The sequence below is a fragment of the Triticum aestivum genome, chromosome 3A, assembly GCF_018294505.1.
Source record: "Triticum aestivum cultivar Chinese Spring chromosome 3A, IWGSC CS RefSeq v2.1, whole genome shotgun sequence".
NCBI classification, from domain to species: Eukaryota; Viridiplantae; Streptophyta; class Magnoliopsida; order Poales; family Poaceae; genus Triticum; species Triticum aestivum.
The window spans coordinates 638,285,147-638,303,483 of NC_057800.1; the positions used below are offsets into that span (position 1 = coordinate 638,285,147).

At 46.2% G+C, this 18,337-nt stretch overlaps 1 protein-coding gene across 2 annotated transcripts; it reads left to right on the forward strand.

Annotated features, from left to right (window-relative positions):
• Positions 1–1,279: 1,279 nt before the first annotated feature.
• LOC123062792 (probable beta-1,3-galactosyltransferase 8) lies at positions 1,280–11,232 on the forward strand. 2 transcript variants are annotated; one of them, XM_044486455.1, is made up of 24 exons: positions 1,280–1,662; positions 1,955–2,054; positions 2,397–2,557; positions 2,701–2,898; positions 2,977–3,069; positions 3,230–3,352; positions 3,819–4,054; positions 4,216–4,387; positions 4,865–4,960; positions 5,054–5,257; positions 5,662–5,824; positions 6,178–6,265; positions 6,349–6,418; positions 7,477–7,605; positions 7,677–7,715; positions 8,076–8,154; positions 8,446–8,552; positions 9,270–9,535; positions 9,615–9,799; positions 9,884–10,150; positions 10,242–10,329; positions 10,428–10,553; positions 10,638–10,747; positions 10,838–11,232. In XM_044486455.1, the coding sequence occupies exons 1-24, from the start codon at positions 1,435–1,437 to the stop codon at positions 10,984–10,986; spliced, it is 3,477 nt and encodes a 1,158-aa protein (XP_044342390.1). In that variant the 5' UTR covers positions 1,280–1,434; the 3' UTR covers positions 10,987–11,232. The 2 variants fall into 2 exon arrangements, with proteins under 2 accessions (XP_044342390.1, XP_044342389.1); XM_044486454.1 differs by lacking the exons at positions 1,280–1,662; positions 1,955–2,054; positions 2,397–2,557; ... (12 more) ...; positions 8,076–8,154; positions 8,446–8,552 and adding an exon at positions 9,017–9,175.
• Positions 11,233–18,337: the final 7,105 nt, after the last annotated feature.

Genomic DNA, 18,337 nt, shown 5'->3' on the forward strand with positions numbered 1-18,337 from the left:
TTTGCAGCTGATCTTGTGTCCGCCGTCCAAATCCGACGCCTCATCGCTAGCCAGAAGTGAAGTTTGCACTTGGTCGGAGCCCAAGACTTCCAAAGGGCTCGACCGCACGGGAACCTTTCGAGGCCAGCAAAGAACACCTGGTAAGCCGTGGTTGCATAATATATCTCAGTCGGCGTCCACTTTCAGATTATGCGATCCAGCAAAGAACACATGGTAAGCTAATGGTCTTCGAATTCAAGCGAGGTTGAAACAAATGCATTATGTTTGACAAACTTTGATCCAAATTTGGCCAAATGCAAACCGTGATTTCAGCTCTTTAAATATAATTCAAAATGACCTTCAGCGATCATTCCCCCACAACCTACAACTTCACCCGCAACAAGCATGTCGTATAGGCCAAGGTTGTGAGAACGTTCCATTAAATGTCACATTTGGGTGGCTTATATTGGAGCGGAGTTGAATGTTTGGAATGAGATAATTCAACGTATTTTGAGAAAGATGCATTTTTGTGGAACATGCGTTCGAACATGTACGATGCTCTTGTGTGGTTGTTCTTATTTAACCCTTTTTTGCGAATACTTCTTTAACCGTTAACATCATTAGCGAATGTGATCATTGCATTGGCCAAGATGGCGACTAGCCCCGCATCAAAAGGCCGATGTTGATCCTCACGAGGGGACCGGTGGCAAGGCACGTCGGCAGGTTGCATGGCATCCCCAGAAGGAGTTTTCTACACGTGCCTTCCCTCTTACGTAAATTAGGTCACATTCTTTGGAAGGGTGATGTTATTTTTCATTTTACTTACCCTTCTATGTCTCCGGTGGATGCTAATCTCGGCGGGCATGTTTGGTCATATTCAGTGTTAATGGAAACAAGACATTTCAAGATGCGTGCAACTTTTCATCCCGAATCACCTTCGTTTCCGACCAACTTCGGCCACCAGACCACCGCGGTCTGGCACTGGACACCACCACGGACTCGTTGCACCTCACCGCCGCCTGTAGCACGCACATCGTCATCTTGCGTCACACCCTTCATTGTTGCGCCAAGGGAGCTCACTGTCGACTTGCCTCCAACTCCATTCATTGTCTCCTTTTCTCGTCTCTTTTTCTCGCCGGTGAGGCCAGAGGTATTTATGTTTTTGGCTCAATTACATTCCTACCTTTTCTTGGTAAAATTCTCCACAAGTTTCAACAAAGCTCATTGATTCTTGACAAAAAAGAAAAAAAGAAACAACACAACGCATAATGCATCGATTCGACCCTAAGAACGACCATTCGCTATTCGCTCTTTCCCCCATTAAGCACCAGGACCATCGGCGGCGCGATTTCAAACCAAATCCCTCCTCCTGAAACCTTTTCAGCAATCGTCACTCGCGAATCCCTCGCCGCCAGAACCCTAGGAAGCTTCTAGAACCCCTGCGAGGCCAGCGAGATGCTCCTCCGGACTCCACCGCAGCGGAAGCGGCGGGCCGTCCCCGACGCCGACCCCGACGCCAACCTCGACCTCGACCTCGCCGCCGCCGTCGCCGTCGCCACCGGACGGACCCCCGTCTCCGACCGCCGCCTCGTGCCCTACGACCGCCCCACGGCCCTCGTGTCCGCCTCCGGCGCCGAGGAGCCCTCCGACGACATGGTCTGCACATACCACTGCCGTCAGATGGTGAGATCGCGTCGTCCCTGTCTCCATCCGTTTACGGTCTAGCCCTGTGTAAGCATACGAGTTATGCAATTTGTGTTACTTGACCTGCTGTCACTCAGTGCCATGTATTACCAAGTTTGTTATAGTTGAAGTTATATTTGGTCACGCACGCTACATTGATAAGCTCTCTGTTGGTTATATTTTAAGGATCTGCAGAGAAGTACACGCTGCGAAATGGAGATCCCTAGTGTGATTAGTTATATGCCACTTAGTATACATATTGATGTTTTTTCCATGTGTACATTTCTGATAGGTGAAATCGGAGTTCGTGGTGGCACTGGACACCGCGGAGAAGGCGGTTCAGGAGTATCGAGTAAAGCTTGACACATTGGAGAAACAGTTATCCAAGAGTGGTATGCTTTTGTTTACATGATTTTGTTCTGAGCTTTTTATGAATACAGTTCATTCATTAAACTGTTAGGTAATTATATCTGTTGTGGAAGCAGGGAATAAGTGTTTGAAATATGCATGGACGTGTAGGCCAAATAATATACTATACTCCAAGTTACAGTATATCATAGTAATAAGTTAACATTTGTTGGGAATAGGAACTCCATTCTAGGAAGAACATGTAGGTTCTGCTTAATGCTTGAAGCTATCTGAGGCTAGAATTTGGATGTTAGTATTATCCTGTTGCAAGCCATTTGATGCATTTACTTACAAACAGATAAACTTACTTGCTCTTAATACTTCAGAGGATGAAAGGACTACATATCATGATAAACTGAACTATGTCGAACAAGAACTAGCAGCAACAAAAGGGCGGGAGACTGCATTGCAAGAACGGTTATTGAAGGAGCTGGGCGAGTATCAGGAACGATACCGACAGCAAGTCAGGAAGATAGGGGAACTTGAGGTATACATTTTTTCCCCTTTGGCACATGAATTCCATCACATCGCTGTTGTGACAAGCTAGTCACACAGTCACATTTTTGTGTGCCTTATCATATCCATGTTTATTAATTGACATAACTAATCATAGGCTTGCTGGTGCTGCAGGTTAAACTCAATAAAGAGATTGATTCTCGAATTAGCGCCGAATCATCTTCAGCATCTGCACAGGAGTCGGTCAAGGAGTTGGAACGGGCTATGCAGCGGTCATCTGAAAATTCAGAAAGGGAGAAGAAAGCCCTTCAGAAGGAACTTTCATATATGCAAGATGACTCAAAACTATCCATCTCTAAACTTAATGCTGAGGTTTGTATTATTAAATTCTTGTGAACATTGATTCTTCACTGCATGTTGGCTTATCTATCTGAACATGCCTGGGCGTAGCTTGAAAGAATGAGCCTCAGGGCGCAAAACTCTGAGAAGGAAGCAAAGATGTTAAATGAGCAGTTGGAGGACTTGAAAAAGCAATTAAATGAGGTAAAGTAATGTGATTCACATGATCATCGCTGATCAATATGTCCTACTCCTTTTTTCCTGCCGTGAGAGCCCTCATCAGATGCTCAAACTTGTGCTCATTGGTTTTGGTTTTACATCTTGGTACAGCAGATACAATGATTAACATTATGTTCTTTGTCAGTGTCTTCGCGAAAAGAACGAAACCGAGCTCAGACTACTGGATTCTGCTCCTTTGTCTGTTCAGCGTAATCCAACAGATGATCAGAAGTTAATAAAACTTTTGCAAGAGGAGCTCCGGAACTATGTGAGCATTTAGCCTTGATGATGATAGCTGATGTTATGTGAATATTTGATGGCATGCTTGTTTCATTTACTCCTTGATAAGAAAGCCAATTTTATGACTGTCAGAATTATGTAAACATCAGTGTTGCACATTGCTGTAAGCTTACAACATGCTTAGCATTAAGCACTGATCTAGGAGAGCGTTTTGTTGCCCTATGTGTGGCTCTCTGAACTGCCATAGTAGAAATAAAAAAGTTGAAGCTATGTAGGAAGCTCTAATCTTAAAACAAGTGTGTTTGAATGAATGAATGGCTTCTTTTATGGGTGGCTGTACACCCTAAAGCATTTTGGTAGTGCATTTTGTACCCTTCAATTTTAGACATATCTGAGTTTTTTTTCCTGTTATTATACAGCTTTTCAATAATAACCTGCCATGTAAAATTCTAGAATAAGAAAGTGCTGTATCTATATGATTTCTGTATATCCAGGAAAAAGAAGTGCACGAAGCTAGAAGATTAAAATCTTCCCACACAAATGTTGAGCTGCTAAGTGAAAAGCTGTTGGAGGAGCAGAGTCGAAGGAAACGAGCCGAAACAGAACTATCTAAGCTGCAAGAAATTGAAGCTAAAGCACATAAGTTGGAGCTGGAATTAGCATCATGTACATCATTACTTGGCAACATACCTGATGTGTCTTCTTACAGCAACATTGCAGATTTGCAAAGGTATGAGTCCATCATCACTTTACCAAAGAAAAATTCTGCTATAACTCATCGTTATTAAACATTATTCAGAGTACTATCCTTTCCTATGATCATAAACAAAACTGCGCGACTAGTAGATTTGATAAATTCAAGATTTATATTGTTATTTGAACTATTGACAGGCAAGCATTGACAGACTTGAATAAATTGGGTGAAGTAACATCACGGTTGAAAGAATTGGAGGTTACGTTGGAATTTGCTGAGATCAGCAAGCAACGTGCAGAAGGTGAAGCTACCCTTGCCAAAGAGAGAGCTGAAAGTGCTAGCAGGGAGGTCAAGCGGCTTGAACTTCTGGTATTGTCTGCTGTCCCCTGCTACAACTGCGGCCTAGGTTTCCATTTTTTCCGTGTTTGCAATGTATACCATAAATACACTTGTAGTCCCATACTCCCATTGAACTTATGCTGTGTAAGCTATCTTATTAAGAGATACTCCCTCCTTTCCGCTTTATAGGTCCTGCACATATCTCTAGGTTGTCAATTTTACTACTGTAATGTGAGTTGTATATCACAAAAGTTATACCATTTGAAAATATAACATTTGAACTTTATGATGGTATATATTTTATAATAGATAAATCCTATTATATTGGTTAAATTATCGATCTAGGGATACACATAGGCATTACAAACTGGAAAGAGGTAGTACTCGCAGTTATGAATCTTCTATAATTATACATTCTGTATTACATTGAGTGATCATCCATTTATATGTCAATAATTCACATTGGCATGCTTTACTTTCCCTTTATGACTTATTTCATTTGAACAGCTTACTGCAGTGAGTGAAGAAAGAGATAGATTACGAAAAGATCATAATATGTTATCTAACCAAAAAACTAGGGATGGAGATGACATGTCATCCAAGGTTAGCAGGTTCTGTATTCTTAACATTGGTGGTATGTGCCGTTACAACTTTCTTAATTTTAATTTATAATGCCTCTTCTGGGAAACAATGCAGAAAATGGAGTCAGATCTATCTCAAATGGAAAAGGTAGTAAGAGAACTAGAGACCACTCTACACGAGCAGAGAGAACTAATTAGTCAACAACATGCGGAGCTCAATCTAATGAATGAGAAATTGAGCATTGAAGCAAGAAAAGCAAAATCATTGGAGCGAGAGGGAGATCAACTGCGCTCTCAGGTGGCATTACTCGAGTCTAAGGTATGTACTAAGGATCAATGTTTACAGAATACGATCAATGTTTAATAGCCAGTGGCCAATCTAGCTTCTCTCGTTAGCAGGCCTGGGCTACTCTGGCTGTGGGAGCTTGATCATATGCTGCCTGCAAATAGAACACGAGTGTAGAATTGTTATCTAATTTGAATTTCAGTGAGGCAGCGGTGAATGTTATGCTGAATGACTGTTGTGTTCATATGTGTTATAGTTTGTTATAGTACAGTGCTGTGCAGCCGAAGTTTTAACTAGGCATGTCATCTTCCTTCAACAACAGAGCTAGTTGCGGGTGCAACTATGAATTATGCTATGAAGTGTACTAATTTAACCTATAGTTATTTGCTTTGTGTATTATGCGTCAACGCCATGAAAATTCTTGTCATATTTGACAGCTGGGTCATGGGGATTACTCTGCCTCAAGCACAAAAGTACTTCGTATGGTGAATACTCTTGCAATGGATAGTGAAGCAAAGCAGACAATAGAAGCACTGCAAGCTGAGTTAAAGAAAACAAAAGAGAGGCTGCAGGCAATCGAAGAACTAAAAGGGCAAGCTGGTAAGTGATCTTATGAATTCTTTTTACTACTACAATCTCCACGTGTTGTTTGAGTGTTTGATTTTCTCTTTTGCTTACCAATTTTTCAATTCAAAATTTCATGTGAGAATAATATCCACTGAGTAGCATGCAATAGTTAGTTTCGGTTTTTTCCTTAGTAAATTTGTCATTGTACAATTTCTGATAGCTTGCTCTTTGGTGTAGTTGCATTTCTATCAAAAATAGACATCTGCATTTTCTGCCGAATAACTTGTTTGTCAATATATCATGTGCTCCGTATGTTCAAGCTCTGAGAGACCTTGTCTGGTTTTGCTTTGAATGCATTTATGCTGGAATATTTATTTTACTTGCAGATGCTGGAACTGTAGTAGATGCAAATGTTGCTGAAAAGCTAGCACAGCTTAAAAATCAAGTTGCCACACTAGAGAAACGTGAAGAAAGGTAGTCTACTGTATTAATTTATATCTGTATAAGCTTCTGTATACTGATTTTTTGGAGAGGACCTTACACCTGCCTGGAAACAGATACAAGGCAGTGTTTCTGGAGAGGATCTCAGTCTTCCGAAAGGCTTGCTGCTCGCTTTTTGGTTACCAGGTGTGATGCGTTCAACTCTATTAATTTTTCTGTTAGCTGTCTGAATTTCAAGAAGCAATGCGTACTTGTGCAGTAGCCTTAGAGCTTTATTTTAGCAGCCGAGACATCTTACTGTTCAAGCTACTTTTAGTAGCAGTATTTTCGCATGTACTGTTCGGCTGTTCCCAAATCAAGTCAACTGTTCTCCAGTTGTGAGCTTCTCTTGATAGACTAGCAGTTTTTTGACAAAGGAAGCTGCATATCTGGCTTTTTAGAGTTAAGCTTAAAAGAGTCATGCATTGAGATAAGGAAAATAAGTCCAGCTGGCATCCCCCAATTATCTGGGGAGTAACTTCCACCCCTAATTTCAAAGCGGTTTAAAAATTGTATGCCAAATTTCAGGCAGTACAGTTAGGCAGCTTCCTGATCCTGCAATCTCTTGCATCATGGGTATAGGACGAGCATTCAGTACTGAGTTATCTCCTCATCTGTCCATATATCTGATTCATGTCAATACCAATTGGTAAAACGGAAAATCCATTGCAACCTAAAATCCAAAAAACTTCACATGAATCGGGAGCAATTTCTAGAGCCGTTTGGAAGTGTCAGTTCAGGCCATGTGCAAGGGGGCTGAGGCAGTGGAGTCCAGAGGAGCTCCAGCAAGCCGAGCTTGGTTTGGCCTGGGCGTCTGTCAGAGCTGTTACACTGAGAGGGTATCTTGGTGAGGTAGCAGCCCAGGGTTGACTGGCCGAAGGCTGGTGATAGAAACACCGCCTTGATAGCAAGGAGGTGGAAAAGAACTTTGTATTGGGAAAGACGTGCTTTGATGAACGAAGAGGAGTTGGATACAGGAGTGGATGTTTGGTGGGTTTAGAAATGGAAGGGGAAGGTGTCGGATTGATGGGTTCAGTTATTTTGCACATTTTGAATTATCAAGCCATGTAATATCATATGCCAACTACGCTATTATGCCACAATTCTCATTATTTTCCGTTCGTCCAATTTTATCTTGTTACTTGGTTCGAAGTTCTAACTATTCTCAGCTGTTAAACATCATTTTTCTTATTTTGTGTTTTTAGATAGTGATGAATGATGAGCAGCAGCCAAATGGGATTCATGTAACACGATTTACTCTGCAATCAGTATATGCCCAAACTGATGATGAAAAACTCGAGTTTCTCTATGAATCAGGAAGCACCAATATAGTGGTAGGTTTATTACATTGTTGAAATGTTCTTTTGTATAGTTTAACGGAACATTTATTTGATCTCAAATACAGGTCAATGGCTACACTTCTCAACACGAGATTGCTCAGCAGGTATTCAACTTATCCATTACACTGAAGCGTTTCCTTTTCTGGAATGTTCTACAAATAACCTGTAGTGCTGTTACAGTTTATAAGAGTGTGTAAGAGGCTTAACAGATTTAGTCCAGTTGGTGTATTTAGATCTCGAGCGTTCTTAAATTGTGCACCAAAGTATGTTGTGTGATACAAATTACTGTATAATAAACTAATCTAGGTATTAGATAGAAAGTATCCAGTCATACAGTTACGGGTACGGTGAAGTTAAAACTCCTGCAAGTATAATTAAGTAAAGGAAAGTCTCGAATTGTTTTTAGTTTGGTATTGAACCAGAGTTTGATTTACTGATTTTGATGATCTAACCATACTTTTCAGGTTGATATTTTCATAAGAAAGATGAATTCCATCCCAGCCTTCACTGCTAACCTGACAATGGAATCCTTCAACAAGAGAAGTATATGTTGAGGGCCAAAATGAGTGAGAAATCATATTCCTCTATTATGCTTGCAGGTATGCTTCGATCTAAAGAATGTTTGTAGGTACGATGCTTTACCCGTAGATGGAAAAGAATATCCCCTTGCAGAAACTCAAAAGCTTACGTATCATCTTTGCATTCTCTCAGCATACCCGTCAAATTGCAATGTATTGGCGGTTAACAGAAGTGTGCGCACGAATCCTATCAGATCATCTTTTTGGGGGAGGGATTACTTGCAGTCGTATGTTGAAGGATTCATTCAAATTCCAGCAGATGAAGAAGTTGAGTGGAAGGCTGGTGCTGGTGGTATGGTACTATCAGATGGATGCCATTTTAGTTCGAACAATGTAAATACGAGCGCATACAATGTAATCCCTGTGAGTTTGGTGAACTAGCAACTTGATAACATCACATCTTTTGTGTGGGGAAAAAAAGCATCAAATGTACCGTGCAGTTCTTTTTACCTATGACAACGCAGGGCAGTCGGTAAATTCAGTGAATCGCTATGCATTGAGCTAGTTTTATCCGTGGCATGCTACGATTATCCTTTGTAATTCTTTGCTCTATTGAAAGCATGGTTATTATCCTTTCAATAAAAAAAGCATGGTTATCCTCACGTGAAACATACCACGACTCAGCCATGCCTATCACCATAAGCCGGCAGCCGTAGCGTAAACCCGTGTTTCCTGGCCAAGAACTCCACAGCCACGGCACAGTTTGAAATGCAACATAGGCGTGGCGTTCTTACCACGAACTGGGTGAGCCAGCCGGCCTCGTTCTCACACTGTCGGCATGAGGCGCGTCACGCAAACTGAACCCCCTCGCGGTGCATCCGCAGGTGCCCGGGGCCAGGGGCGGGCAGATAACCGGCGCTTTTCATAACGCGAGACTGCACTGCACACAAATAAATCACCTCGTTCAACAGGTGCCCAAGCCACTCGTTTCCATCCTTCTGGAGTTTCGAGTAGCCAGCCTGCTAGCTGCTTCTGGCGCAATGATGGTGCGTGCCCGGCCGTGCGATCGGTCCTATTCTAGCTAGTTGCTGAGTTAATGCTGGTTCCGTGTGGCGAAACTGATCATTGTGGGTGTCGCAGGCGCAGCCGCAGCTGGAGAAGAAGGTGCCCCCGCGGGCGAGGCCGCCGCTGACGGGGAAGTCCGTGGCCGCGCTCTGCGTCGCCAGCTTCGCCGTCGGCCTGCTGCTCAGCGGCTGGATGCCGCTCCTGTCGGCGCCGATCAGCACGGTGGACAAGACCTCTGCTCCCGGCTGCGACGACAGCCGCGTGAGCAAGGGGTTAGCCGGGGAGAGGCATGACCCCAAGGGTATCATGAGCGAGGTGTCCAAGACGCACCATGCCATCCGGTAAGCATACGCGCCGTCCACCATGCATACAGCACTTGTGCACTCATTGCACGTTTCTGATGGATCCGCACCTCCCCAGGTCGCTGGACAAGACGGTGTCTTCTCTGGAGATGGAGCTGGCCGTGGAGCGCGCCCGGAGCGGCGTCGCCGGCGCGGCGGGCTCGTCCAAGGCCCTTCAGAAGGCCTTCGTCGTGATCGGCATCAACACGGCCTTCAGCAGCAAGAAGCGCCGCGACTCCCTCCGCGAGACCTTGGTGCCCTCAGGTAGCATACATGCACGCACTTGGCGTTGGCACCGGTGCAATGCAGCAACGAATTACACCATGTTTAAATTGTTCATGGGTGCAGGGGAGAAGCTGAGGAGGCTGGAGAAGGAGAAGGGGATCGTGGTGCGGTTCGTGATCGGCCGGAGCGGGGCGGCGGAGGGCGGCGGCGGGGCGGCGGACCGCGCCCTGGACGCGGAGGAGGCGGAGCACAAGGACTTCCTCCGGCTGGACCACGTGGAGGGCTACCACGAGCTGTCCTCCAAGACCAGGATCTACTTCGCCACCGCCGTCGCCACCTGGGACGCCGACTTCTACGTCAAGGTCGACGACGACGTCCACCTCAACCTCGGTACGTCCTACGCTACGCACACGTGCATGCAGCCTTGTGTTGCTTAACATTTCTGCCAATTTTTGACCGTTTCTGCTCTTTAATTTGGCAGGGATGCTGGCAACTAGGCTGGCCAAGTACAGGGCGCGGCCCAGGGTGTACGTCGGCTGCATGAAGTCCGGCCCTGTTCTGTCACAAAGGTACAATAATCCGAGCGAAATCACGTGCCAAAAACTCGGAACCCGATGAAAATTGCTGCTGAATTTGCTTCCATCCATCTTGTTCTTGTGGGTGGCAGAGGGGTGAAGTACCACGAGCCGGAGTACTGGAAGTTCGGGGACGTCGGGAACAAGTACTTCCGGCACGCCACCGGCCAGATCTACGCCGTCTCCAAGGACCTCGCCGCCTACATCTCCGTCAACCAGTAAGCCATCTTTTTTCCTTTTCTTTGGAAGGCAATCTGTGAGACATTCTGACGATGTTTGCATCTGCGATCGACTGTTTTCAGGCCGATCCTGCACAGGTTCGCGAACGAGGACGTCTCCGTGGGCGCGTGGCTGATCGGGCTGGAGGTGGAGCACGTCGACGACCGGAGCATGTGCTGCGCCACGCCACCAGGTCCGTACGCCGAGCCACGAGCATGTCGTTCTCTCTTCGCCCATGCGATGCGAGCTTGCCTGACCGGAACAACAGCCGTGCGTTTTGCAGACTGCGAGTGGAAGAAGCGGGCCGGGAACGTGTGCGTGGCGTCCTTCGACTGGTCCTGCAGCGGGGTCTGCAGGTCCGTGGACAGGATGAAGCTCATCCACGACGCCTGCGGCGAAGACCAGGCGGCCCTCTGGGGCGTCGCCACCTGATCTGGAGTAGTGGTCGGAGTAGCGCATCGGCCGGCCGGCCGCGCTGTTTAATGTAGCTATAGCTTGATTTGGAATCCGATCACTTTGATCCAATGCTATTTTTTCTTCCAAAAGTGAGGGATAACTCGACCTCTGCATGAAACGATGCACATAACCATTCTATCATACTCAAGTGACTCAACTTTATACTAGATTTAGTACAAAGTTGAGTTACTTATTTTAGAACGAAAGAAATATTATTCAACAGACCCGATAAAACACATACATGATCCATTCAAAATCATCTTTCTGACAACCACAATCACCACATCTACACATTTTATGATGTGCCCTGATATCGTATCAAAACACATCATCTAATCTGTTGGCCTCACCAAGCCTCCTGCTGGCACCAGCAGGGAAACGACACTCTAGAATCAGCCGCCCCTATCTTCCACCATCTCACCTTCAGGAGCGACCAACACATTCATTTTACCAGGCCATTCTGTCGTCGACGCCACCACGATGTCAGACAACGCCATCACTTGCACGCGTCCATCAACACGCGTCGTCGCTGTTGCAATAGATGCAACACCGCTCCTTCTCTTGTCCCCTCCAATCAGCACCTGCTACAAGACGATGCCTCCAAGAGGGAGAACTGCCCCGAAGGCCTCGTCATCGTACGATCAGGGAGATCGAGATCTAGGGTTTCCCCTGGAGCAGCCGGAACCAGGTGACGATGAATGTAAATGACGATGCCTTCAACAAGGAAACACGCCCAAGACTCGGGCGTTGCCTACCATGACTGAGGTCGTCACGGATTTCATCGGCATTCACGCCACCCCAAACCAGCAGCTGCCTGGATCCACGGTGTGAGCCATGCCATGACGATGCATGCAGCCGCCGGATTGCTGGTGGGGAACCAACATCCCTCGTCGACCCCTCATTGCACCACACGGCTGTCCACGTGAAGAACCAACGACAAATCTGGGTGGGATCCAGATCCACGGCCACCATCGCGCCAACCATTGCCAGAGAGCCTGCGGGTTCCCACTGGCCATGGAGCGACTCCGACGCCGCCGTGGCTTCTGCATGCGCGCTCCCTGATGGCCCCGCCCCAGCCGCTTGATGACCCACAAGTATAGGGGATCTATCATAGTCCTTTCGATAAGTAAGAGTGTTGAACCCAACGAGGAGCAGAAGGAAATGATAAACGGTTTTCAGCAAGGTATTCTCTACAAGCACTGAAATTATAGGTAATAGATAGTTTTGTGATAAGATAATTTGTAACGAGCAACAAGTAACAAAAGTAAATAAAGTGCAACAAGGTGGCCCAATCCTTTTTGTAGCAAAGGACAAGTCTGGACAAACTCTTATATAGAAGAAAGCGCTCCCGAGGACACATGGGAATTATCGTCAAGCTAGTTTTCATCACGTTCATATGATTCGCGTTCGGTACTTTGATAATTTGATATGTGGGTGGACCGGTGCTTGGGTGCTGTCCTTACTTGGACAAGCATCCCACTTATGATTAACCCCCATTGCAAGCATCCGCAACTACAACAGAAGTATTAAGATAAACCTAACCATAGCATGAAACATATGGATCCAAATCAGCCCCTTACGAAGCAACACATAAACTAGGGTTTAAGCTTTTGTCATTCTAGCAACCCATCATCTACTTATTACTTCCCAATGCCTCCCTCTAGGCCCAAACAATGGTGAAGTTTCATGTAGTCGACGTTCACATGACACCACTAGAGGGATGACAACATACATCTCATCAAAATATCGAACGAATACCAAATTCACATGACTACTAATAGCAAGAGTTCTCCCATGTCCTCAGGAACAAATGTAACTACTCACAAAGCATATTCATGTTCATAATCAGAGGGTATTAATATGCATAATGGATTTGAACATATGATCTTCCACCAAGTAAACCAACTAGTATCAACTACAAGGAGTAATCAACACTACTAGCAACCCACACTACAAAAAAAGACACATCCGTGACATTTTAGGCCGAACGAAATTTTTTTCTGTCATACATATGACACTTCTATGATGATAATTGTGACAAAACCCGGTATGATCATAGATGTGGTGGGCTCCTACTTCTATGACAAAAAATCATGACAGAAAATGGGCTTTTCGTCCTGGGCGGGCCGGAGACGCAGCTGCATGACATTCTTTGGGCCGTCCATGATGGAAAAAATCATGGTAGAAGCGAGGGGGAGGAAAATTTCGAGGAGTTCCCGGTTACGGTGGGAGGTCGGGGCCGAGTGATGCGCGTTTCTCTCGTACACATACGCGCGTGTGTGTGAGGCGTTGGCTCTAACTGAACCCGAGCGAGGCGTTGGGCTCTAACTGAACCCGAGCGATTGCACTGCAGGCTACGCGTTACTGAACCCGAGCGATCGATCGATGACTGTTAACTGAACCCGATCGAGCGATTCCTTGGCTACTGCTGCTAACTGAAGCCGATCAATGCTGCCTCTGGATGAACAGTGAGCGTTGCGGGGGGGGGGGGGGGGGGGGTGGTGAACAGTTCCCGATGGGGGTGGATGAACAGGACCCCGTGGTGTTGCCTCTGGATGAACAGGACCCCGATCGATCGAGTCGGTTGGGGCTGGATGAACATGACCCCGTGGAGGGCTGGATGAACAGGACCACCCCATGGAGGGCAGCATGAACAGTAGACGGTGGAGGGGTGCCCGTGGAGGGGTGGTTGAACAGGACCCCATGGTGTGGAGGGCTGGATGAACAGTAGATGGTGGAGGGGTGGTTGAACAGTAGCCGGTGGAGTAGCGCGCGGTGGAGGCTGGATGAACAGGAGCCCGTGGAGGCTGGAGGAGGTCGACAGTGGATGAACAATAGCTCGTGGAGGCTGGAGGGGGTCGACGGTGGAGATGAACAGTATCCCGTGGAGTCCCGTTTTGCGGTACGCCACACCACTTCCGATGAACAGGAACCCTGTTTCGACCGTAGCGCTCCAACACAAGTCCGTTTCCTCTGTTTTGCTGTACGCCACACCCCTCCGATCAACAGGACCCCCGTTTCGACCGTAGGAGGTCCGTTTCCTCCGTTTTGTGGTACGCCATACCCCTCCCGATCAACAGGACCCCCGTTTCGACCGTAGGAGGTCCGTTTCCTCTGTTTTGCGGTACGCCAGGCCTCGTTTCCATCGCCTCTTCCGTCCAAGCCCTCCCGATGAACATGACCACGAATTCCGTTCCGACCCATGAACACGACGACGACGCTGTTTCTCCGTTCCGACCCAGCCATGTACACAAGCCCTCGCCGTACGTATGCGCGAGTAGGCGTTCGAGACCCCGCCCGTATGTACACATACGTGGCCGTATTTTCTTTCTTGCACCCTGGCCGCCTCTACTATGACACGTGCGCGCCTCTACATCCACCAGTATATATGTATTGAAGGAAATATGCCCTAGAGGCAATAATAATGTTATTATTTTATTTCCTTATATCATGATAAATGTTTATTATTCATGCTAGAATTGTATTATCCGGAAACATAATACTTGTGTGAATACATAGACAAACTAAACGTCACTAGTATGCCTCTACTTGACTAGCTCGTTAATCAAAGATGGTTATGTTTCCTAACCATAGACATGTGTTGTCATTTGATTAACGGGATCACATTATTAGGAGAATGATGTGATTAACATGACCCATTCCATTAGCTTAGCACCCGATCATTTAGTATGTTGCTATTGCTTTCTTCATGACTTATACATGTTCCTATGACTGAGATTATGCAACTCCCGTTTGCCGGAGGAACACTTTGTGTGCTACCAAACGTCACAATGTAACTGGGTGATTATAAAGGAGCTCTACAGGTGTCTCCAAAGGTAAATGTTGGGTTGGCGTATTTCGAGATTAGGATTTGTCACTCCGATTGTCGGAGAGGTATCTCTGGGCCCTCTCGGTAATGCACATCACATAAGCCTTGCAAGCATTGCAACTAATGAGTTAGTTGCGAGATGATGTATTACGAAACGAGTAAAGAGACTTGCCGGTAACGAGATTGAACTAGGTATTGAGATACCGACGATCGAATCTCGGGCAAGTAACATACCGATGACAAAGGGAACAACGTATGTTGTTATGCGGTTTGACCGATAAAGATCTTCGTAGAATATGTGGGAGCCAATATGAGCATCCAGGTTCCGCTATTGGTTATTGACCGGAGACATGTCTCGGTCATGTCTACATTGTTCTCGAACCCGTAGGGTCCGCACGCTTAAGGTTTCGATGACAGTTATATTATGATTTTATGAGTTTTGATGTACCGAAGTTAGGTCGGAGTCCCGGATGTGATCACGGACATAACAAGGAGTCTCGAAATGGTCGAGACATAAAGATTGATATATTGGACGGCTATATTCGGACACCGGAAGTGTTCTGGGTGATTTTGGAGAAAACCGGAGTGCCGGAGGGTTACCGGAACCCCCCCGGGAGAAGTAATGGGCCATATGGGGCTTAGTGGAGAGAGAGAAGGGCAGCCAGGGTGGGCCGCACGCCTCCTCCCCCCTTGGTCCAAATTGGACTAGGAGAGGGGGGGGGGGGCGGCAACCCCCTTTCCTTCTCCCTCCCCACTTCCTTTCCCCCTCCTAGTAGGAGTCCTCCTTGGCGCGCCAATAGGGCCGGCCGGCCTCCTCCCCTTGCTCCTTTATATACGGGGGCAGGGGGCACCCCTAGACACACAAGTTGATCCACGTGATCATTTTCTTAGCCGTGTGCGGTGCCCCCTTCCACCATAATCCTCGATAATATTGTAGCGGTGCTTAGGCGAAGCCCTGCGACGGTAGAACATCAAGATCGTCACCACGCCGTCGTGCTGACGGAACTCTTCCCCGACACTTTGCTGGATCGGAGTCCGGGGATCGTCATCGAGCTGAACGTGTGCTAAAACTCGGAGGTGCCGTAGTTTCGGTGCTTGACCGGCCGGGCCGTGAAGACGTACGACTACATCAACCGCGTTGTGCTAACGCTTCCGCTGTCGGTCTACAAGGGTACGTAGATCACACTCTCCCCTCTCGTTGCTATGCATCACCATGATCTTGCGTGTGCGTAGGAATTTTTTTGAAATTACTACGTTCCCCAACAGTGGCATCAGAGCCTAGGTTTTATGTGTTGATGTTATATGCACGAGTAGAACACAAGTGAGTTGTGGGCGATATAAGTCATACTGCTTACCAGCATGTCATACTTTGGTTCGGCGGTATTGTTGGACGAAGCGGCCCGGACCGACATTACGCGTACGCTTACGCGAGACCGGTTCTCCCGACGTGCTTTGCACAAAGGTGGCTAGCGGGTGTCAGTTTCTCCAACTTTAGTTGAACCGAGTGTGGCTACGCCCGGTCCTTGCGAAGGTTAAAACAGCACCAACTTGACAAACTATCGTTGTGGTTTTGATGCGTAGGTAAGATTGGTTCTTACTTAAGCCCGTAGCAGCCACGTAAAACTTGCAACAACAAAGTAGAGGACGTCTAACTTGTTTTTGCAGGGCATGTTGTGATGTGATATGGTCAAGACATGATGCTAAATTTTATTGTATGAGATGATCATGTTTTGTAACCAAGTTATCGGCAACTGGCAGGAGCCATATGGTTGTCGCTTTATTGTATGCAATGCAATTGCGCTGTAATGCTTTACTTTATCACTAAGCGGTAGCGATAGTCGTGGAAGCATAAGATTGGCGAGACGACAACGATGCTACGATGGTGATCAAGGTGTCGCGCCGGTGACGATGGTGATCATGACGGTGCTTCGAAGATGGAGATCACAAGCACAAGATGATGATGGCCATATCATATCACTTATATTGATTGCATGTGATGTTTATCTTTTATGCATCTTATCTTGCTTTGTTTGACGGTAGCATTTTAAGATGATCTCTCACTAATTATCAAGAAGTGTTCTCCCTGAGTATGCACCGTTGCGAAAGTTCTTCGTGCTGAGACACCACGTGATGATCGGGTGTGATAGGCTCTACGTTCAAATACAACGGGTGCAAAACAGTTGCACACGCGGAATACTCAGGTTATACTTGACGAGCCAAGCATATACAGATATGGCCTCGGAACACGGAGACCGAAAGGTCGAGCGTGAATCATATAGTAGATATGATCAACATAGTGATGTTCACCAATGAAACTACTCCATCTCACGTGATGATCGGACATGGTTTAGTTGATTTGGATCACGTAATCACTTAGAGGATTAGAGGGATGTCTATCTAAGTGGGAGTTCTTTAGTAATATGATTAATTGAACCTAAATTTATCATGAACTTAGTACCTGATAGTATCTTGCTTGTTTATGTTTGATTGTAGATAGATGGCCCGTGCTGTTGTTCCGTTGAATTTTAATGCGTTCCTTGAGAAAGCAAAGTTGAAAGATGATGGTAGCAATTACACGGACTGGGTCCGTAACTTGAGGATTATCCTCATTGCTGCACAGAAGAATTACGTCCTGGAAGCACCGCTGGGTGCCAGGCCTGCTGCTGGAGCAACACCAGATGTTATGAACGTCTGGCAGAGCAAAGCTGATGACTACTCGATAGTTCAGTGTGCCATGCTTTACGGCTTAGAATCGGGACTTCAACGACGTTTTGAACGTCATGGAGCATATGAGATGTTCCAGGAGTTGAAGTTAATATTTCAAGCAAATGCCCGGATTGAGAGATATGAAGTCTCCAATAAGTTCTATAGCTGCAAGATGGAGGAGAACAGTTCTGTCAGTGAGCATATACTCAAAATGTCTGGGTATAATAATCACTTGATTCAATTGGGAGTTAATCTTCCAGATGATTGCGTCATTGACAGAATTCTCCAATCACTGCCACCAAGCTACAAGAGCTTCGTGATGAACTATAATATGCAAGGGATGAATAAGACTATTCCCGAGCTCTTCGCAATGCTGAAAGCTGCGGAGGTAGAAATCAAGAAGGAGCATCAAGTGTTGATGGTCAACAAGACCACTAGTTTCAAGAAAAAGGGCAAAGGGAAGAAGAAGGGGAACTTCAAAAAGAACAGCAAGCAAGTTGCTACTCAAGAGAAGAAACCCAAACCTGGACCTAAGCCTGAAACTGAGTGCTTCTACTGCAAGCAGACTGGTCACTGGAAGCGGAACTGCCCCAAGTATTTGGCGGATAAGAAGGATGGCAAGGTGAACAAAGGTATATGTGATATACATGTTATTGATGTGTACCTTACTAATGCTCGCAGTAGCACCTGGGTATTTGATACTGGTTCTGTTGCTAACATTTGCAACTCGAAACAGGGACTACGGATTAAGCGAAGATTGGCTAAGGACGAGGTGACGATGCGCGTGGGAAA